Below are 23875 nucleotides of genomic sequence, written 5' to 3' on the forward strand. Positions count from 1 at the left end.
GACAAGTGGCAGAGTTTCCAGGCCCAGGTTAAAGGTCAGTGATGAGATATCTATGTGGGTTCATCCAACTTGACTTCAGTCATCCATCATGTAGGTTTCTCCACTTGAGCTGATCAGTGCAGCTCCTGTTAGAACTGATGTCAAGAACTTTTATGACATGGTTCATCCATCTGAATACAGATACCCAGGATAGGATTCACTTTCAGATTAAGACATCCAACTTCAAATGTATATGTCATTAAAGATAGAGTCATAGAATCACAGAATAGTTTGGGTTGGAAGGGACCTTCAAAGCTCATCCAGTGCCACCCCTGCCATGAGCAGGGACATCTTCACCAGCTCAGGTTGCTCAGAGCCCCGTCCAGCCTGGCCTGGGATGTCTCCAGGGATGGGGCATCCACCACCTCTCTGGACAACCTGGGCCAGTGCATCACCACCCTCAGTGTAAAAAAATTCTTTCTCAAGCCTGGCCTGAATATCCCATCTTTTAGTTTAAAACCATCACCCCTTGCCATATGGCAACTAAAAAGTCTGTCCACATCTTTCTTATCAGCCCCTTTTAAGTCCCGAAAGGCCGCACTAAGGTCTCCCTGGAACCTTCTCCAGCTGAACACCCCAACTCTCTCAGCCTGTCCTCCCAGCAGAGCTGTTCCAGCCTCGCATCATTCTTGGGGCTCCTCTGGCCCCTCTCCAGCAGCTCCATGTGTGTCCTGTGCTGAGGACCCAGAGCTGGACCAGCACTGCAGGGGGGTCTCACCAGAGCGGAGCAGAGGGGCAGAATCCCCTCCCTCCACCTGCTGCTCACGCTGCTGGGGATGCAGCCCAGGACACGGGTGGATTTCTGGGCTGCAAGCGCACGTTGCTGGCTCATGGCCAATCTTTCATCCCCCAGCACCCCCAAGTCCTTCTCCTGGGGGCTGCTCTCCATCCCTCCATCCCCAGCCTGGATCGATACCTGTCTAGTATTATTACAGATCTGTCTGGTCTCCAACTGCCATTGCAAAAGGATCTGATCCTGTGTCCTGTTCATCAGCTCTGTGTGGGTGTTGTAGATAGAATCATAAAATCATTTAGGTGGGAAAAGAACTTTGACACCATCAAGTCCAACCATAAACATAACACTGCCAAGTGTACCCAGGGGCACCATAAATGGCATCAAGTGCCCATGTTTTGGCAACGGAACTGTATCACAGGTATCTCTGTCTGAGTATCTCTGAGTGCACCAGGCTCCCATTGCTTGCATGGAGACCTTGCTGATAGTCAGTGAAGTTTAGGGATGACTTTGCAAGCCAGACATAAGCACAACTTTTAGGCTCAGCCTAAAGTCAGTTTTTGACTTGATCTCCATTAACTGAAATGAGACACCCAGTGTACAGAAGTATCTGCATGTAGGAGCCTAAGAAACACCCCTGGGAAGTGTCCGTTTCCTTTCTCTGACTGTTGAGGGACCTGTCTGGGTGACTGTCTCTGACTGTATCTTACAGGCCAATATTTAGCCAAATTGTTCTCCTTTTGCTTATCATTGCGGGTGTTTCTCCTGCTTTGGAGGCCAGCCTTGACTACACATAGGCCTTTCTGAGGAATATCGATTGATGCAAGAGCGTCAGACCAAGAGCAGAGGGAGATGCCACCTGTCCCCCATAGAGAGGACGTGTGCTCTGCCTGCCGCATCTTAAAAGTCTCTTTAGCCAAAGTATAAGGTTAGGTTGATGTAAAACACACCACCATGTAACAGAACAGCGCTGATCAGTATTTTTAACATGGGAAAACAATGAAAAAGCCCCCACAAATTATGCAGAAATTGTTTGATTTTACACCCACGTTTGCACAAGCCAGTCCAGATTACGTCCCTCCCTGGAGCTGTATTTTGGGGTATGTTTAGTCAGAATTGCCTGGTTCATGTCTCTTCCATAGGGCTTTATTCCTGAATGAATTTGCAAACAGAGGGTAGCGCAGTGCAGAAGATGAAAGCTTTTCCAAGCCCTGTTTGACAACTTAAGTGCCATATGAGCCTTTTGACAGACGTCTTTCAAGGGCCAACATGTCCAACCTGGAATATCAACTCCCACCAAAAATTAAGCAAAAGCTCCTGTTGCAAAAACAGATGCCACATAGTAAAATTTTGTTATTAAAGAATATGCATGACTTCCCTTTCCATTTTAACTTTTTTGTGTGTTCGTACTCCGAACAGTTCTTAATCCGAGAGTACCTGTGTTTTACACTTGCTACAGTGAACTCTTTGTGAAAATAGTCTCTTCCTTAGCCTTGTGGAGCCTGGCTTGCCTCGTTTCATAAAGATATTCGCAATAAGCAAAGAAGGTTTGGCGAGTGGTTGCTGACTCTTATTCATCATCTGAGTGATAAAAATCTGCTCTGGTCACTCTGAGTTCAAACTGCGCTTGAAAAGGGTCTCTGTGTTTTCAGTGAACAACTTCTGGTGGTAATATTGACTAAATTACCATATCTGCTGTTCTCTTCAGCCTTGCAGAAGAGAGAACAACAATTCCCAGAAGTTTGTTTGAAGCCAGATGTTGAACAGCAGTAAAAAACTGGGAAGAAGAAGTGGCCAACAACAAAATTTTCTGACCTTGATGAAGTGTGTCCTGTTAAAAGTGGCTACAGGCCAAATGCTGACCCTTTGCAGAAAGGTATTTTCACCCCTTGCAAGGCTTACTTTGAAGAGAAGAGCCTTTAGATCACTTGTAGATTGGGAAGGAAAAAGAGTGATGTGTTTTAGGTTTTGCAGTGCTTAACCGATGCAATTCTCATTCCCTCAGCCCCGCTTTTGCAGGAAGGAAAATTCATATCTTATTAATATTACTCAGCTAAAGGAACTGCAGAACATAGTTCTCAGTTTTCCAATATCTTGACATTCCGTTTTCATCCTGCTCTGGGACGAAAAGCATGAAATGTTTTAGATATGGTATATGCGAGTGCATACAAAGCAAAACAAAATGTTCTTCCAGTTGAGATCTGGAATTGAGAAGATGACATATTTTGACATTTGGAGTAGAATCACATTTTGGCATTTGGAAACAAATATTGATTCATACCAAAATGTTTCATTTCAAAACTGTCATTTCAGATTGAAAATAGCATTAAAATGGCATTTGCAACTGAAATGTCAATTTAAAAGAAAATGTTTCAGCTTAAATTGACATGCAGGAACAAAACATTTTGATCCAAAATTTCCCCTTGTGGGGGAGTAAAAAATATTTTTTGTTGTTGTCAAAAACATTTTATTCTGAATTGCACTGATTTTCGTGAAACTAGAGTTTCCTGCAGCAACAACAGCAAATCTATTTAATGCAAAACAGTTAAATAATTTTAGCACTTGGCGTTATTGTTTAATTCCAAGCCCAAGTACAGTCGGACATGTTTGTGCTGCCATGCAATCCTAGCTAAAATATTCTTTGGGCTCATCCTTGTGACAGATGCTGATGAAGAGCTGACTCTACCGTCACCATCACTTCCCTCCCCAATGGACCCCTGCCAAAATCACACACATACAGCTCTGAACTGGTGCACAATTTCACTAGAGGTGATGGTCAGGATGCATCTGCCTGCTCATGTTTACCCTGTGCAAGAGCTAAAGGACTTCATCATTTCTACTGCTTTTGGCTGGAAGGGAATTAAATGGAGGGTGTGAGTTCTTCTGCTGGTTTGGCTTCAAGGTGTCCATCCCAATCTTACTAGTTCGTTGCTGTGCTCTTCTCAGATTTCATCCTCTTCAATACTTATTTCGGCCTCCTTCATGCTCCCCAGCTCTTTAAAGGTTGCTTTTGTCAGTGTCCTCTTTGTGCTACTCAGGACAGATTTGAGTTTCCTGGTCAGCACATCTGGCCAGTTGCTGTAAAATAGAGAAGAGACAAGGAATTAGCAACCCTGCTTGCTAAGGAGTAGCCTTTTGTTTTGCATCATTTTATATCAGACAAAGTAGAAACATCAGTTGTTCTCAAAGCCACCAAGAAGCATCAGGCAAGGAGGGATGTTGGCAGAGAACTGCAGGGATGTGGTGGTCCCAGTAGACCATACAACCACTGGAGCTCTTGCATGGGTTAATGGGATACATAGAGCTTTCATCCAAGGACATTCACTTCACAAATGTAAATTGCATTTACATAAAAACAACCAGAAGGTTTCAGCAGTTAATTAAAAACATTTCTAACTGTGCATCACAAGCCTCATGCAGCCCCTAGCTGGTCACAATAGAGATTCTCTGTTAATGTCTGGATTTGAGGTCAGGCACTGCCACAAATGAGAAATCTGGATTTGAGGTCAGGCACTGCCACAAATGAGAAATCTGAATGTCCAGCTGATCTGACAGCCCCATGATCCCAGCAAGTTCAAGACGGGCAGAGAACCAGAAAGCCCTGACATCCATCTCAGATCCAGGTGCAGTGTCACTGCCTTGGCCTGGCACTATTCCTGAGAGAATAAGCTCTGCTGAGTATCAGGGCTTAAGATCTGGGCTAACTGAGAGACTACAAGATCCAGGCTAGTAAACTGATGCGATGGAGCTGGAGAGTATCATCTGCTATGATGCTCTAAGTGTCCATGATGTCCAGGTTCTACACTCTGTTGATGGGTACTAATTTATTGTAACATAAGGGGGTTTCAGAGACAAAATAAACATCAAGGACTTGTAGAAAGAAAGAAACTGAGTGAATGGCTGGGCTCTACGCAGGTCTTGGGTCTGCAGCTGTCCTGTCTGTAAAGCATCATCTGAAATCAAATTTACTGTGTATAGTAGAAGAAAATATTATTCCAGCTGTTGTAAAATGGAAAGAAGCAAATTCTTATTCATATGAATAACACCATCGTGATTATACAGATACTGAAAAAAAATAGTTCATAAATTGTTATGCATATACACATATGTATGGTTTGAAACTGTACACATCATTATTGTGTACAATGAACAAGCATTTATTTTAGACTAGAAATATATGTAAAACTGACTACATGAAGCAGGCATCCTATTGCGAAAGGACAAGAGATGATGGTTTTAAACTAAAAGAGGGGAGATTCAGGCCAGACATTAGGAATATATTTTTGACACTGAGGGTGGTGAGACCCTGTTCTAGGTTGGTCAGAGAAGTGGTGGATGTCCCATCCCTGGAGACATCCCAGGCCAGGCTGGATGGGGCTCTGAGCAACCTGAGCTGGTGAAGATGTCCCTTCTCATAAAGATGTCCCAGGGGTGGGACTGGATGAGCTTTGAAGGTACCTTCCAGCCCAAACTATTCTATGTCTCTATGATTCTACATGAAGAGTGTAAGACATGAGGTCTTGAAAGAAGGGGAATGAATACTATTAGGCCCAAAGACTGTTCACATTAATGATCAATTATTAATATAGAATTGTTAAGCAGATCAGTGAAACTACCCTTAATGACAGCACAGGATGAGTTGTCTTTAAAGTATGTATAAGACTATAGCAAAGTCAACTAATAACTCTGGCACCAGAACCAGGTATGCAGGGCTGACCACTCTGATGGTCTGTGCTGTAGCACTACATATCTAATTATTTTTTTGTTATAATTCAAGATAATTGTATTTTATTATTTGATGTAAGGTTCTGTCTGATGGTCTGGTTACCTGTCGCTAATGACTGGCTATTAAATCTGGATTCAATAAGAGAAGAACCAGGACCTCCAAACTCAGCACATTTCATGTTTCCTTCAGTCTCACACTGTGGGACACCAAGGACAGCCAAGGACAACGAAGGGCAAAAATAACAGGAAAGGGATCTAAAGGCAAATTGCTGAATCTTAAGAAATCTCTCAAATGTATCAACCCAATGCAATTTAGGATTCAGTGGAGGATCTACCCTGAAAATTCATTCATTGAACTTTATGAGAAAGAGCTAATGCTCTCGTCAAAGATGATTCCAAATGTTTTGCAGCAACTAAGGAAACAAGGAAAAGAATGGGTTTTCTGTTGGTGATGGCTTGGGTTGGCTTGGGTTTTCTTTGCCTTTCTGGTGCTGGATGAAGAAGGTATGCCTTCCAATGTGTTGTTGAGAGATGAGCCTGCATACCATGCATACCAAGGCAGAAGTATCTAAGACAGTAGAAGAAAGGGGGAAGAGAAGAAAGATATGGGAAAAAAGTCAATAGAAATGGTGTTTCATTTCCACAATTCTAGTTTTAATCTTTGGAGAGTTCATGCAGGCAAAATAATTTGAGATTATCCCTGCAGAGGGGTTGGAGGAGAAATAGTAAACTAATTTTATGAGTTTCTGCATAGGTTTTGCATTTGGGGACAGATTCTTAATTAAAAACGCTGTCTTGAATGAGGTTTCAGACTTCACCTTCAGATCTTAACTGCTGGTCAGCAACACTTTGCTAGTCTGTGTTTTGACCAGCAAGATGAGGTGACTGGGGTGTTTAGTGTATTTTCTGAACAAGAAAGAACCTTGAGGGATCTCTTGTCACTGAGATCATGGGATGAGAGGTTGGAAGAGAGGGAGAGGCAAAGTTCTGAGGAAAAAAAAAATTAGAGAAAATAACTAAAAACTCGAGCCTTAGTACTTTGAAGTGATCTTAGACTGGTTCTTTGTCCTTGTAGGACACAGTCTTTGTATGCTTATGTATATAAAGGTCAGCAAAGAGCAATACAGATGACACTAAGATTTATATACTGTGGATCCCTCCATAAATACAGCAGCTACCAATCACATTGGGGTGAAATCTCATCTCCTTGATCTTCCTAATGAAATCTGACTGACTTGCCTGGGGTCAAATCTCATCTCTACAGTGATATCAATCTAGGGATGACAGGGTCATTGACATCTCTCTGGACCAGTTTTCCACTGAGCCTTGAAGGAAAGAGAGAAATCCCTTCCTTCATATCAGAAGCACTGTAAGATTCTAGGGGTGAGATTTAGCTGCCTGAGGATACTCTCTATAGCAGTATTTGAGGTGCCATAGTTTATCCTGCATGGTCTTCAGCTGCTGTTACATGTGCCAGCTTTGCATAAGTGTCTCTGACAACCACGGTGCTCCAGGTTGAATCCCACTTGAATGGATGGGTTGGTAGGTCCATGTTAAGGTCCTGTATCCTACTGCAAGAGAAGAGAGAAAGATGACTCGTGGTATAGCCGACAGGTTTATCTTCAGGTAACTGGAGGTGCACTTTGGTGTTTCTCACTCCTTGCTGCACGTTTTTATCAAGATGTGGCCAGAATCATCAATTCTCTTTGAACACAGCTGTCCACCAAGAACAACAGAGTCCACAGTCGCTCTTCCAAGGTTAAAGGATTCTCTTCCTGAGCATGAGGAGTGGAGACTTGGCCTTCCTCTGGACTCCAAATCAGATGAATACTCCAAAACTACTGAGATGGCGATCCCTATCTTATCGCAGAACAGACTGTGTGAGACTGTTGATAGCTTACAGTCCTAGACCAATAGGACTGTAAACGGGGTGAATGGACTATAGATCACTACGTCTGAGATCTGTGTATAGAGTTCCTCTATTGCTGACAAGGAAAAACAAGCTTATCGATAGCATAAACCTTTCATCATAAATTTCGAAGGTAGATAAGCTGGAAACATCACTAAACCACCAAGCGGACACATAAGAACAAAGTGGCTGTTGAGGACATAATTACCTCCATTGAAAGGTTCATGCATGCAAGAAGGCTTGAACTAGGACTGTTGAAAAGCTCCAGGTATAAACTCCTTATTGATTTTGCTGCCATTTCCCATAAATCGAGCTAATGAGGACCTTCTGTTCTCTATAATGTAGCGCTAATCAGCCTTGCTTCAGTGCAGAAGTCCGTGTCTTTGGGAGATACATGCACTAGATGTTTTTATATCAGTATATGTGTAGTTTTTGTCAAGCAGAGCGAACCCAAGTGAGAGATCCTCTTTGTCTCTGGCCTTGGAGGAGCAGCTTTTGCTCATAGGTGTAGATCAGCAGCGTGGTCTTCTGTTGCCTTGGAGTTTATATGTATCAGCGAGTGTTCACACATGGTAGTGATTACGCAGGTCTCTGCACAGTATCTATCATATTTAAATATTTTTTCCTTTTTTTTTTTTTTAAATGAAGAATTTCTGCTGAGCTCCTAGAATAGCGAGAGCCTCAGACAAACATTTAAGAATCTCTTAAGGGAGATAAAGCAATCTAGCAACATGCCCTGAATCATTAAAAGTTGTGGTTGGGAAAGAGTTACACTGCCAAAAGTGCTATGTTGGGTTTACCCCTGTGAGATAATTGGATGGAGCTTTAGTCTTTAGATTAATCTATCAGCTTGAAATGGTGTTTCTTAGGTGTTGTTAACCAGCCCATATCTAGGGACTCTGGGCTTTCATCCACCTCTGCCCTTTTCTGGGTGGAAATCAAGTAAAATTTAGTTCGGGGCATTGAGTTGAAGCACTATTGGTGTTTTCAGAGATATTATTAAAAAAAACCCCTAACCATACAGCATTTTCACAGGACATCAGACCCTCTATGTGCACATGTGGGTGTGCATGTTCATATACCAGCCTTGTTCTGGTAGCACCTGTTTGATCAGGCTTCTCAGGTCATGCTGTTATACTCCTTGTAACTTCTGAATTCCAACCAAATCCTCCTAAATCCACATTTATTTCTCATACCGGTAGGTACCATGGCGATGATAACAGAGCTGCATCTTGTTTTATGGAATTACACCAGACAGGAGTTACGTATGACAGAAAAGCAACTATAGCCAATTCGGATTATTCCAGGCTTGAACTCCAGCTTTATCTCTGTGTTTACCATGGACTGGGCTCTTCCTGGCACAGTGCAATTGATAATATACTGCAGATAAACACAGTTATACTGCATGAGTGTCAGGAATGAATGTGATAACAGGTAATAAATTTGCTAGGAAACCACCCAACAAGGCTACTACAATCTTCAGACAGCTTTGCTGTTGTTCTGAGCACCTTTAGAATGAGCAGCTTTAAAAGAATAATGTACATTTTTGAGGGGAAAAAAAAAAAAAGGCATGACACTAAGACCAGCAAAGTGCAGACAAAGAACACAAAAGCAGACATAAAATAGCAGAGCTACGTTGGGACTGTCCTACAGCTACTACCTCAGATCTAGGCCCTTTTGCCAAGGAGTTTTTCAGCTTTCCTCCTTTTGAACTCTGCAATTTCTTCCGGGGGTAACCCATGAGCTCTACACCTGCAGTGAACATGTAGGCCATTAGAGAAAGAACCAGTTCAGGTTTTATCTGCAATAAAGAACAGACTGTAATGCAGACCGAGTGAAAGGCACGTGTTTTCAGATGCGAAAAAGGAAAACAAATGTTGAGCCTGGTTCTGAGTTTATTTATTCCCCTCTTGTATCGCTTCAGCTCAATTTATTGCGAAGGGCAAGGTTAGCTAATTTAATTTTAAGTGTCCAAAAGTTAGGTGCCTGCTCCAAGACAGGCATCTTTTGTAATCCGTATAGTCAGACGCTTCCAGAGATCTCTTGGCACATCTTAGACACCTCTCCCAGGACGAGATGAATGACTTTGGTGACTGAGGAGCACAAATTCGGTATTTATCATGCCTATATTCTGAATCTATTAGACAAGATGAATCCTGAGAGAATTACTCCATTATTCCTCCAATTCTCCCCCTCATTCATCAAAGTGAAGAGCAGAACAAAACTGCTGTGAAGATCTTGACTTTGGCTAGTTCAGCTCCCGTCCTAGTGACTTTTTGTCTTCTAGGGGTGTTGTTTACAGAAACTCCCAAAGCTATGGGCACATTTCCAAATGGAAATCCTATTTAAGTGTCCCCAGAGACAGTCGGCTTTCCCTGAAAGCTTAGCATAAATTTAACAGCCTTTCCCAAAAGAAACTGGAGTCAAGTTTTTGCTAATTCCATCCTACAAATGGTAACATCTAACCAAGTTGTCCTTCAGGATTTCTGAAATGGGATGGTAAAAGTTGGTAAGTCAGAAGACCGAGTATGTCACTTATCTCCCTGGGACTGCAAATTAACATGATCCTGGCTCTTGGGGTTGTTTTCCTGCATTTCATCAGTTATTGAATTTTTCCTGGTGTTACATTTTTTTTCAGTGTTTTGCCAAACACATCCGTGATTTAGTCCAGGTCAGGCGTGTACCTGATAAATTTGTATACCCTCATATTTTTTCCTGCTGTTTTGGACAAGAGGAGGGACCCACCAGTGCTGATGGGATGCCAACTTCCAATATCCTATACTCATAAACTTGCAAGTTTGTGCTTTTTCCATGGCTGCTCTTCAGCCCCAAAACCAGTCTGCTGGTGTACCCTCAGAGAAACCTCACAGTCTTCATTTAGACCTATCTGACACGTGAAATCTCAAAAAAAAATCTGTCTTACAGGTAGGCTGCTGCTTGACTGCTCAGGACACCTGTTTTTGCCATTTCATCACCTTGTTACACCTTCTCTACATCCACTCTAATCTATAATTTTTTGTAGCGGGCTTTTGTGGAAAGCTTTTTTCTTTGCCTTCTTTGGCTCTTGCACGATAGAAGCCCAACCCATAAGATCCTGAAATGCAGCAATACAAATTCTAACAAGCTGCAAGGCAGAAGGAGAAATAATTTTCATTACAAGGCAGACCTACACCCGAGAAGGTGTAGAAATTTGCCTTAGAGCAAGGAAGGGACTAAGGAGCCTATTGAACTGCCTGCACTGTTCTATGTCATGTAAAGCTAACCTAAAACTCTCATCTAAAGCAGAAAATAATGATATTTGACCCAACCAGAAAAAAAAAAAAAAGGAGGTTATTCTTCAAAAAGTAAAACTCTCTGGGGAAAAAAATAAGAAAAACAAAAAAAGTGAATGATTTCCAGTAAGTTTTAACTTCTGAAAACAGATATCCAGACCATGGGCAGCTTGACATAAGGTTAATTTTAAGAATAGCCTTTTAGTTCAGTTGATTTTATGTATGGTTGGAAGAAAGATGGAGTGGTGAGAAGCATATTAGGTCCTCTAATATAACTACCTTTCTTGATTAAAATGTTTTGTATCCTGTAAGCACCATGTCACCCACAGCACCTGAGTTTTAAGAATAAAGTACATTTATCTCAATGTCCTTGCAAACCTCTAAATATGTGAAAGCCTAGTGCAGACAATGGAAATCAATGAGAATGTTCTATCTAATGCTTTCAATAAGTCTGTAATTGGGATTAAACACAGAGGTTGACGCATATCAGTTAAATTCAAATTACGCAGGTACAACAATTGTTACTTTGTTAGACCTTTAGTGGTGGCTTGAGGTTCATTACTAGACAATCACAGGTATTGTCTCTGCAATTTCAGCAACAACAGAGAGGGTTACTACCACAGTGTTTTATGGGACCATTAGTATTAACCCAATCACATTATTAAATGTTCTTCCACATTTTTTCTTTTGTTTTCTAACCTGCATGTAAACTCACCTTTGTAAGGCCAAGGACCATTCTCCAGGTGGAGGATGCTAAGCCTACTGCAAGCACAGTAGGATAATGAAGCTTGATTTGTCCCTAGACATATATGAACAGCTCTATGAGCTACTTGATCATACGTGTGCTCACGACTGACTGCCGGAGCTAGAAAATTGCCTTCACATATCGAGAAATCCTCCTGCCAAGAACTGTGCTTACAGCTTTGATTGACTGATGGGTTTTACATCATTGGAAACAGTAAGAAGTTAGCACTTTTAAATTTCTTTTTAATGTTATCTGCAGTGAAGGCCTGATATACTCCACATCTCAAGGGTTATGACTTGTCATGGCAGTAAGAAACATGGAAGTTGAAGCTTATTTCATTGAAGCAAATCACTTTTCCTTGTTAAGACTTAATGAGCGCGATTCCCTGTGGTGGCCTAAATCAAGAGCTCAAACATCAAGACAAACTACAGACTGAAAATCTTCAACACACCTCTCAGGGGAGGCTGCTGGCTTCTGTGACCCACAAGGAATTAAAAGATTAGGAATGTGTGGGATGAAGCAATGGGGAATGTGTCCCTTGCTCTTACAAATAGGAGAAGAAAATCTGATGCTTCCCACTGACTTCACCAGATTTGAGGGACTGGGTTGTGCAAGACCTCATGGAAAGAGAAGACCTAAATGGAAGATCAGTTTTTTCAGGACAGAGTGGAAAGATGATTGAAGAGGACTTTATTCAGCACCTCCTTCCTCAGCACAAAAGCACAGAGATTAAGAAATTCCTACAGAAGTATATCAGGCAGTGTCATGAAACCACCATATTGGCCAATATGTAGACATAACAGAGAAACAACTTTCAACCTGTCGTAAACGGGCATAAAATCAAACCATCAAGATAAGCCTGGAAAAATAGGAAGCCATATCTGACACCTGTCTGATAATAGCACAGCCTGTGCATGAGGCAGTTCTCCAAATATTTGCTTTTCTTGAACATCCGTTTATGTCTTTCTGCCATGTAAATTCTACAGGGTACAGCTTTTATTTTGACCCTTCACTAGGACAGATGCACTTTAACATAAATTTTGCTTTTTCCTCTGACTGCTTTCACATTCATTCAACTGCTGCATGATGATTTGTGAAGACAGAAAAAATGCAAAAGAACAGTTAAGATCGGGGCCTTGGGGCAAGAGTGGAAGACCACGTCCCTCTCTGCAGTGTGACTGGTGGATTCTTCTGAGGTTGCACAAAGGGATCGAAATTCCCTGATCCCGAGTACATGGGCAAATTTTTTGCCTCCTCTTATTGACCCCCTGGACTTGATGTATTTTCCATCATTTAGAATCCATGTTTAGAAACAGCTCAGGCCTGTATTAGTCTGACTTTGGCACACACAACCAGAGGACAGGCCCAACAGTCAACAGAGGCCTAACACATGACTTTAGATGGTAAAACCAAGATGAGAAGAACCTACTTTCAAGTAGATGCCTTGGTGCTGCTTTGGTTGCATGATAAGCCAGCTCATCTTGCTAATTTGGCGAAGCTGGAGAAGCTTCATATTTCCCATGAAGAACGCATCATTGATATCAACACGCATTACTCAATAGCTCATTTCCACCAAGTATTAACAAGTATTGCCTCCAACCCTAAGAAACTGTGTCTCTCGAAATTATCTTCAAGTTACCTTTTATTTTCCACCCTATTGACACCTGAATAGCTTAAAAGTTATGGCCCAAAATACTGTTAATTCCGTGCTACTCCAAGAAAGCTCTGGGAGGGCTCTGAACACATGGACTGCCTAGCATGCAACTGCCCAAGTAATTAACCATTATCTGCAAAGGGAGATAAAAGCTGTCTTGGTTTTACTAAGAGGAAATGAGGCAAAACTTAGAACAAGATTGCTCAGGGAAAGTCACAGTCAAAATAAAAATGGACCATGTCTGCTGTCAGACATCTACCTCTGAGCTAGTGACTGTAGGACCTCTTTACAGTCACCAAAACAGGTATCTTACAAGGGCGATTCATCTTCTGATACAGACGCCCAAGCAGGCCAGTCGAATAAGACCCCTGAGCATGTATTTCTCTTTATTGACTGTAAAGGGAGTCAGGGTTGACTAGCTTTAATGTGGGTAACCACACTGTTCTCGTCAAACAAATCCGACTCCTGGTTTTTATGTGCTGACCACAACATCATTCCCAGGTACACAGCATGTGACAGCTGAACAGAGAGTACTCCATTTGCAAAGTCAGGCATTTCAAAACTACAAAATGACTTAATGAATTTCAAGCCTTCGATCTTTGCTCACCACTGTTTGTATGGAGGCAACATCATTAAGTCTTTCATTACATTACGGTGCCGTATTTTTACAACGTAAAGTTTCCTTATTGTTGTGTTTGAAAGAACAGTGCTACAGGGAAGAAACGTGTTTATGGTGAAAGAGGCTGGCGTTTTCTGCAGGAGTTTGGTAGAAGGAGAGAAAAATTCAAGTGTCACCCATACAGTAATGACACCAGAGTTATGAAAATGTCCCTGCCTGTGCATCTTCAATATGCACACAGAGCAGGAGGGAGATTCAGCAAGAGACCCCCTGGTGTTCCATCTCCAAGGGACTATAGGGAGGAAGCAGCAAGTTTTTTCATGCCACTTCTTGGGAATTATGATTAAGAAAAGGAGTTGATGGAACCACATCACTTCTTCTGAGACCCAGTACTATGCCTGGAAATGTAAGTCATCTAAGGAAAATGATGCAGACTTTGCAAACAGGTATCATGGAAAGATAGATATTCATTCTGTGAACTACAACAAGGACCAATTAATTAATGTATTGAACAGTGATGAAGTCACACTTACCCTGGCTTCATTTCAGGAGGTTTAGGTAAGGGCTTCAAAAAGCCTTTTTTCCCAACTAACCAATATGTGTCTTCTACTCCTTTACCCTAAAATAAAACCAAAAATCCAGATGAAGACCAGCTTTCTGACCACCCTTTGCTCAATATGTAACTTCCTCACTGTGTTTCTGAGGGCTTTATAAATATCCAGAGACAGAGCAGGGCGGGAAAACTTGGTCTCTCCTTCACAACAGTTCAGGCATTATTTGAATTTCGCCATCCTAAAAGAAAAGGCTTTGTTCAAACTGTCATCTACAAATGACCCTCATTGAGCTGGGTCATTGAAACTACACAGCTTAACAGAAATGAGAAACTACAGGACCTCTAATCATCTGATTTGTCAGTACTAACATAATTAATTGAGAGATTTTACAACAGTTGCTGGCCTGAGTATCAGAAAAATAATGTCTTCTCCCACTACTGATGATTTAGCTGAAGGTGAGCTGCACCTGATGAAATGCAGCCATCTATAATATATCAGAGTCAATCACCCTTGACTGGAGAAGTGGAGCAAAACAGATGCTTCTAGGGCGACATCCATCTCCACATAAACTGGACCTTGAAAATGTCAGGTTAATAATTTCCTAACATGCCAATTTGTCTCCACTAACTATCTAAAGGTTTCTTTCCATTGACTAAACCTGGAATAATTACCTCAGATCTCCACTTGCAGACATATGAACTTGGGTGAGATGATTCCACTTGTCATGAAAGACTGTTGAGAGACCTGAGGCCACATTCAGGCCTCTTACTGTAGGTGTTTAAGGCAAATAAAGCTCCTACTTCTGTCTATTGACTATATAAGGGGCAAAGTGGTGTCTTGAATTATTTAGTGTTGTCTTGTTTGGGCACTGTGAAAAGTAGAAGCTTCTGTCAAGGGTGGACTAAATAGAGTCCTAAATAAATACTTTGATCTAGCATGCACAACTGATTGCTCAGTCCTGTCAATAATTACCTCATGTACTGAAACAACTGATGGGGAAAATATGGGAAGGATACAAAAAAAGAGTGGTGGATGAAAGCCAAACAAGAGTTTAATATTAGAATTCCTTAAAAAAGAAGATTCCCCTGTGAAGTGTTTCACACAGCCCTGGCCTTCTTACCTTCAGTTCCGTTTTTCCCCTAGGTACAATCTGATAGCCTTCATTTAGACTCCGAAGCGTATCCACTGTACTTTGGCTGACATGAATTCTGTAAGCTGGGAACAGAAAGCAAAATAGCTGGATCACTATACTGCACACACACTGCAAATTCCCCACTGCTTCATACTGGCAAGAAAAAATGCTCAAAGGCATGTAGGCATGTAACTGGTGTATTTGTGTGGTACTCCTCTACATAGAGTGTGATGATGATGGATGGATCCTTCCAGGTAGGGCTGGAATGAGCACAGGGTGAGAGGAGATCTATACCAGAGATTTCCTAGAGGATACCAAACACTAAGTGTGGAAGTCCAGCTCTTAATAAAGATGGTAAGTGTTTTATCAGCAATGTCTTAGCAATACTGTGGCCAGAAGGACCAGGACAGTGACCATCCCCTGCACTGGGCACTGGGGAGGTTGAACCTCAAATCCTGAGGTCAGTTTTGGGCTCCTCACACCAAGAAAGTCCTTGAGGTGCTGGAGCGAGTTGAGAGAAGGGAACGGAGCTGGGGAAGGGGCTGGAGCACAAGTGTGATGGGAGCGGCTGAGGGACCTGTGGGGTTCAGCTGGAGAACAGGAGCTGAGGAGAGACCTTCTGATCTCTGAACTGCCTGAAAGGAGCTTGGAGCCAGGGGGGATCAGGCTCTGCTCCCCAGGAGCAAGAGCCAGAAGCAGAGGAAATCGCCTCAAGTTGTGCCAGGGGAGATTTAGATTGGATATTAGGAAAAAATTCATCCTGGAAAGGGCTGTCGGGCATTGGAACAGGCTGTCCAGGGCAGTGGTAGAGTCACCATCCCTGGAGAGGTTGAACAGACACGGATATGAGGTTCTCAGAGACATGGTTTACTGCCAATGTTGTGTTAATGGTTGGACTCAGTGAATTTGAGGGTCTCTTCCGACTAATGGGGTTCTATGATTCTATCTCTCTTGAGAAGTTCATCAACCACCCATCCCAGGGACTGCCCCAAAAACTCACGCAGGCCCGTGGACTCCATTCTTGACGCCGTGTTCACCGTGTCTCCGAAGAGACAGTACCGAGGCATGGTAAGCCCCACCACACCCGCCACACAAGGCCCTGAAAGACATGTCATCTGTATAACCCAGAAGGTACTGCAAAAATTCAGGCTTTTACTGGCAAACAAATCTCATCCTCTCCTCTGGTATTCAAAAACCACTTGGAAATACAGATTTTTTTAAATAGCTCATTAGCCTTTCTGCTTGCTACAAGTAATCAAAATGCACTGAGAAAGGTCTTGGGTGGTAGGACCTCAGTTCACCATCATCTGGGAGAAATTTGTTCAGAGTTCCTGGAAGCTCTAGGACTATCGGAATCTCATTTTAAAAAGTCGCCTCTGACCTCATTTTCCATCTGAAAAATGTTCAGATCCTGTGACGTACCCTGTGTCACAGTGAAACAGGATTGAAAATCAGCCTTGGAAGTCAAGAGATGCTGGCAGCACGCTGGACCACCCGGTGTCCCCTCCTTGGAAAGGAAGACATCATTAGCCTGCCTGTCTAGCCAAAAACTGTTTATTTTCCCTCTCATTCCTTAGATGAGATCCACTCCCTTCCAAAGTAGCTCCCGAAGAACCAGTGCCAAGTTCTCAGGGAGAGGTATGTGTGCAGGATTCACAGGAACATGCACACAGATTAAGTGTGTGACAGCCAAAAAACACAGGCGACTGTCATCTGGGGCACTTGGGTTAGCTAATGTTTGGACTGTACTCTGAAGGATGAGATGCTAAATTTCATCACCCATAATTTAAAATGCAAAGCTTGCAAAATAAATGAAAAAAATAGAAAAAGAGAGAAAAAGAAAAAAGAGAATGCTCTCAGCATTGAAACGAGGTATGGGGCTTTGTGCAGAGAAAATAGAATTTTCTATCTATTTTCTATTGGATGTATTTACGTCATAAGTCTTTCCAGGCTCTGCCTGCCTTTTCAATTTCATGATCCTTCTGGGTTAAAGTTTTAGCAAAACTGACATCTAGGAAATCTGTTCCTGTGCAAGATTGCAAAAGATGTGAACACAGTACATCACCAACACTATCTGAAGTGAATACTATATATAAAGTTTTCCATAGTATAAAAAGTTGTAGGTTAAAATTTTGTTATTATAGCATCAACATAGTAATAATAGTAATAGTAGTAATAATAGCAATAGTAATATAGTAATATAGTAATATAGTAGTATAGTAGTATAGTAATATAGTAATATAGTAATATAGTAATATAGTAATATAGTAATATAGTAATATAGTAATAGTAATAGTAATAGTAATGTAATTGTAGCCTAATTTAAAAGTGATCAGTTACTTGTTTTAGGACAATGTAACTTTACTGTTATTTTAGCCTTCTTAGTTACAAAAGTGGAGTCTTCACATAGTTTTCAGATATATCTTAAGGACAGTGAAACTCTACAGCTGAAAGCTATGGGGAACTTTGCAAGAACCCTTCTTGCTGTGACCTCTGAAAAGTTGTTGCTGCAGAGTCAAAGTAATAGGATTTAATATAATTTATGGAGGATGCAAACTGAGAGGTAAGAGATTGTAACTCCAGCCTAGTAGAGCATCACTTATTTAAAGTTTAAAAAAAAAAAAAAGAGGAAGAATGATGCATATAAAAAATGTTACACGGACTTAAACAGCATGTCTGGATCAAACACAGCTTGCAGGGACTGCTGGAGATCAGGAAAAGCTGATTTAATGCTGTTTTGTTTAAATTGCCAATGTGTCATACAAACTTGGATAAGACACTGCCCCTCAGAAACTCTACTAGTTCAGCTCCCATCCTTACCAGTACTCAAGAATTTGGTTCAAGCTCTTCAGGAGAGGATCTTTATCCACTAGAGGAAGCTTATTTCAGGGTCTAGTCTTCTATGGCACAACTGTAAAGACATCGTTGATACTACTGTGTCAAGGTTCTAGTGCTTGCCTAACCAGTCCTTAATGAGTGCACACTAACGTGGCATATGCATAAAAAAGGATCTGGTTGTAGACATTTTAATTCATGCTTCAATATCAGCTTTGTCTGAGAAAACACTAATTCAGCAACACCTCTCTTTGTCTTGTGGCGGTGGCACGATGGTGGCACTCAGAAGTATCAAAGCTCCTTATGTAATAGCTGTTGCAAGGACACAAAAAGGTGGTTCTTGTCGAAAAGCAGTCCTCAAAGGGGAGGATTTCATTCCATTTTAAGAAGCACAAATACAAGCTGCTGAGCTCCTGCTGTAGTCAGTGGAGGACAAATCAATGCAGTCAACTAAGCCGCTGTGAAAGCCTCTCCACATCCACACCTGAACAGCTCTCCAGGGTCCACTTGCATGTCCACCACATCTCTACTGACCACAAAATGAATGCAGGCTCCTGGAAACACCTCCACCCGAGTGCCTAAATTTAGGTTTTCTACTCAGTCAGCGCTATCATCCAATCATTTCTGCAAAGCTTGCAACCTGGGATAGGCAAGAAGTTTAGGGTGAGGTGCCATCTATCTAGAGCACTGCTTGTAAGTCTGTCCTCCTGTTGCAGAAAGTTGTAAGTTCAAAACCAACCCTGCAGTGCAAGCATGGCTAAAGGACCTCTCCACGATGACAGCATCCAAGAGTTAATGCACTCGCTGCCTTCGCTGCCTGCGTGTGTTCCCCTTTGTCTAGACAGCCTCAGCAAAGGACTAGCAAAAACTTCCAGCAATAAATCTCCCACAGTAACAAGTTTCAGAGGAAACCAGAGACGAGAACATTATGGCCAAGTTGTTTAATTACACAGGTTTGCTGGTTTGTTTTGAAATGGCGCTTTGCCGGGGTTTGCAGGGTCACTTAATGAGCCGTGCTGTCTACGACTCTGCAACAACCATCACTGGTGCCATGGAGGTTAATAAGTTCAATCGAAGTGCAGGGCTGCCTGCCAGAGGGCCTGACTGATAAACACATCCTCTTCAGCCTTCATGGAAAAGATTGTCTTCTCACCAGCGCTCGCCCTGGCCATCCAGCTGCAGCCCAGACGTGGTCAGGGTGGAAACAGCTGAGTCAGCTGAGTTTTTCTGCACAGGCAATCAAGTCGAGCGAGGAGAGCTAAGACTCCAGGGTCCATTTAAAGCAGGGGGAAAACTGTAGACCAAACATCGATCTTCTTGTCCTCCTCATCATTGCCACAAATGGACCATGGGCATGGGCCAGAAAAAGTTCCCAGAGCTACAGCTCTCCATTTGGGGTTGGAGAGACGTGGGCAGCCCAAGCGTAAATGACATTTACTGCTTTTTCAGAGAAGGGATCACGAGCTCTTCTTGGCACCAGTTTCCAGAGAGCAGTTGGCCCATGAAACTGTTGGTCACACCCATTCTGCATCCTTTCCAGGACAGTGAAAGTGTTACCCAAGATCTCCTCTCACCCCAAGCGCTTCCTCAAAACTTCCATGGTGCTGGTGATTCCCTCTTCATGCTTCTTTCCTCAGGAGAAATGGGGTCTAGGGTTAATGAAACTCTGCTGTAAGCTCAGTGGCTCAAAGAGCTGGTTTGCTTTGGAGCATACTTTTCTCACTCATCCCATGACAGTATGATGTTGCCAGATCTGTACAAAACAAGATCTGGTTTCTGCTTCTTTAGAAAGAAAAGAATAAACCAAACAATTCCTCCCCCTCTTCCTCTTACACTTTACACAACAGTTCATAGCAACATCACTTTCCAGATACCCGGAGTTCATAAAAACAAGGAAAAATGTAACTACCCCCCATACACATCACCCAGGGATGGATTTTCGGCTGGGTGTGTGGAAGACATGTTGCAGAACTGCTGTCAACAGGCAGCAGCAGATGTTGCACACAAAATTCCCCTCTTTCCGTGCTGAAAATGTGCTACTGGTGCCCCAGAGGCTCCTGCTCTGGGTAAGACGAGCTGGGGCCATAGATTCATCTAATTCCTGCCAGAGTATAAAACCCACAGTGCTCCTGCCATCATTCCTCAACACTTTAGGCTTTTGTGAAGAACCAGCTAAGACCACCGCTCTGCAAAGACAACAGAAGGGAGGTGTATTTTCAGAGATAACCCAAAAATAATAAATTATATGGTCTAGGAGATATGAAATACTGACTTTAGCTCTTCTCGAGTCACAGCGCTGTTTTTGGTATATTCTGTGTGAGATCCTTCTCTTTCTCTGCCCTTGTTTCCCTATGTATACATCAGGGGCCAGGATATAGGCATGTAAAACATGTGGACGCCAAAGATGCAAAAATGTGGGCATTATTGGAAAGGTGGAAGGATAAAAAAAAGCGCTGGTTAATACTGGGTGAGACTCCTGGTCAATTTTACTAATTTTTTAGCTTCCCGCAGTGGGCAGTACCCGGTACTTTAAAGGAAGATGCGACGAAGTCTGGTGATGAAGAGGTGGGAAAAAAATACTAATGGATGACCTCAATATAAAATTACAAAGGTTCATATGTCTTCAAAAAATGTTGATTCTATGATAACAGCAGATGACTTTTCCTCCATTTAAAATCTCAGTCATACTTTCGGTTGCACGATGACTGCAATCCTCCTGTTTGTTTTGTTTAGTTTTGCAGTTTAATTTCACTTTATATAAAAAAGAACTTCTTTTCTTTTTAAATGAGCCACCTTCCTGTTCATTGAACAGACTGTGACTTTTGTATTAGAGATAATTTACTTTCTTTATAACAGGTAGAGATAATTTACTTTATAACATGTTTTCTTATTTATATATATACCTGTATCACATATTCTTCCATCTACATCCTACCTGTAATAAACCTCCACAATCTTTTTCATTCTTTCACTCTATATTCCTGTTTTTCTGTGCTTTTTCATTTCAGAACAGAGTTACAAAGATGTCTGCATATCACACCGATGAAGATCCCGTGGCACATCAAAGAGCCACCCTTACAATGAAACCCTTGTGACTGACATTTCTGATGTAGTTCCTGACTGCGACAGAATACACAATTTCTCCTTCTAATGGAACTAAGCCATTTTCCTTCTTGGGGTTTGTGTTTCCATTTTAAAGCCCTTGTTGCTATGGAAGATTTTAAAGCATCTTCTAAAAGTGCTTGCTTTGGGGCAGAGAGGGAGAAAGCATTCAAAGCTGAAAATACAGTTGCAAAGGAGTTCTTTGATGTTCAGGCGCAGCTGCCTACCTGTGTGCAGCCCGATCCGTATCCTGAGGGGGATGTCTGGCATGTGTCTCATTTTGAATGTCCCCACCGAGCTGAGGATGTCCAGGGACATGTTGGCTATCTCAGCCGCGTGCTTGTTTCCATTGCGTTTAGGGAGCCCTGAGGCAACCATGTAGGCATCACCGATTGTCTCCACCTGGCAAATACCGTGACATTAATAAATAAATGCATAAATTGAAAAATATTGGAAAGAGCAGTAGAGACTACAAGAATGTTTTACCCAAACAGAGCTTGATCCTCATGGCCAGATACTCCTTACCTTGTAAACGTCATGGTTTCCAAGCACGGCATCAAACAACGTATAAAGATCATTCAGAAGGTCAACTACTTCAATGGGTTCACTGAGGGCTGAAATGGTTGTGAAGCCCACGATGTCACTGAAGTAGATGGTCACCTGGTCAAAATACTCTGGCTCCACAGTGCCACCAGTCTTGAGGGCTTCTGCCACTGATCTGAAATAACAACACAAGACGACCTGGGCACAAACTCTTGTTGTAAGGTATACCCAAGAGCTCAGAAAGTCCTGTCCTACTGTGCTCAAAAGATATTCCATTAAATAGAAGGTTCCACACGGCTGTAACAAGAACAGATGAAAGTTTCTTACTTTGGAACGTACTTGTCAAAATTCAAGGTCAACTTTGCAACCTATTAGAGAGCAGCATAGGGGAAAGGGACCTGGGGGTCGTGGTGGACAGCAGGGTGACCATGAGCCAGCACTGCACCCTTGTGACCAGGAAGGCCAATGGTACCTTGGGTGGCGAGGAAGGGGGTGGTCAGTAGGTCAGAGAGGTTCTCCTGCCCCTCTACTCTGCCCTGGGGAGACCACCCCTGGAATATTGTGTCCAGTTGTGGCCCCTCAGTTCCAGAAGGACAGGGAACTGCTGCAGAGAGTCCAGTGCAGGGCAACAAAGATGCTGAAGGGAGTGGAGCATCTCCCGTGTGAGGAAAGGCTGAGGGAGCTGGGGCTCTGGAGCTGGAGAAGAGGAGACTGAGGGGTGACCTCATTAATGTTTACAGATATATAAAGGGTGAGTGTCAGGAGGATGGAGCCAGGCTCTTCTCGGTGACAACCAGTGATAGGACAAGGGGTAATGGGTTCAAACTGGAACACAAGAGGTTCCACTTAAATTTGAGAAGAAACTTCTTCTCAGTGAAGGTGACAGAGCCCAAAACAGGCTGCCCAGGGAGGTTGTGGAGTCTCCTTCTCTGCAGACATTCAAACCCGCCTGGACACCTTCCTGTGGAACCTCAGCTGGGTGTTCCTGCTCCATGGGGGGATTGCACTGAATGAGCTTTCCAGGTCCTTTCCAACCCCTGACATTCTGGGATTCTGTGAACTCACTGGGTTCTGGGAAATTCTTTTGTTCATACTAGCTATGTATTGCCAAGGCATTTTATTTATTTTGGTTTTAACCATCTAAAATACTAATACTTACGGGGGGAGCATTTGTGACAGTAGCTTTTCTGTCTTCTGTTTTTCAATCTCCAGCTCTTCAGTCCGCTCCCTGATTAAATCTTCCAGGTTGCTTGAATACTGCTCAAGCATCCTGAGCATTGAGTCAATGATATTGGTCTTTTTCCCTTTGTTTATGGTTTTGAACTGGAAAAACAAACTGAAGAGTTATTTCCCCATCTCATTACACCATTGTAATACTCTAAGTTTGGAAAAGAAGTGAAAGCAAACACTTATTTTAAAGGGACAATGGTAAAAACTGGTTTTGTTAGTGGTAATAGTTCGAGAATAAAGGAAAAAGGCAAAATAGAAGGCGAATTTGCATTAATAACTCTGGAAGCTACCTGGGAACGTTTTGCTGCTTTATGAACTTTCAGTAAGGGTTAAGTCTAACAACACCTTCCATGGGATGACAGCATGTATGTGAGTTGTTACGGAGTTGTTTGCACCCTCATTTGTGCCATGACCAGCCTTTAGGGTACCTTGCAGCTATTTGCACTCAGAGGTGCAAATTTCAGGGCAGTAGCAACAATCAAAATGTGTTTCTTTCTTACTCATTGTAAATCCATCTCTGCACACTGGCATGTATGCATACTACCACCCCATATCCCAAATTCCTCATTTTGTTATGCCTTCTTCACCTGAAGCTGAGCCTCTGGACCATTTGGATAATCTGTGGCTTCAGATGCTGCTTTAAACTCAACACTGGAGTCAAACAGGTGTAAAATTAATCACAGTTTCATAGAACTGAAAGGTTAAAATTATGGATGTTGGTTCATCTAGTTTGACCTTGTAAGAATGTGGGAACAGTACTGCTGAGTTAGACAAGGGATTAAT

At 42.4% G+C, this 23875-nt stretch overlaps 1 protein-coding gene across 1 annotated transcript in view; it reads right to left on the minus strand.

Annotated features, from left to right (window-relative positions):
* Window positions 1-3374: 3374 nt before the first annotated feature.
* Window positions 3375-23875, minus strand: part of GUCY2F (guanylate cyclase 2F, retinal) — a 44238-nt gene continuing 23737 nt past the window's right edge. The window contains exons 12-18 of the mRNA XM_065857030.2: window positions 23022-23185; window positions 21845-22037; window positions 21547-21721; window positions 16383-16481; window positions 15371-15465; window positions 14230-14315; window positions 3375-3850 (exon numbers count right to left, since the gene is read on the minus strand). Coding sequence (XP_065713102.2) covers window positions 3715-3850; window positions 14230-14315; window positions 15371-15465; window positions 16383-16481; window positions 21547-21721; window positions 21845-22037; window positions 23022-23185 — 948 coding nt within the window. The 3' untranslated portion in view covers window positions 3375-3714. The remainder of the gene's footprint in view (window positions 3851-14229; window positions 14316-15370; window positions 15466-16382; window positions 16482-21546; window positions 21722-21844; window positions 22038-23021; window positions 23186-23875) is intronic.

This window comes from Patagioenas fasciata, chromosome 1 (genome assembly GCF_037038585.1).
Source record: "Patagioenas fasciata isolate bPatFas1 chromosome 1, bPatFas1.hap1, whole genome shotgun sequence".
Classification (NCBI taxonomy): domain Eukaryota; kingdom Metazoa; phylum Chordata; class Aves; order Columbiformes; family Columbidae; genus Patagioenas; species Patagioenas fasciata.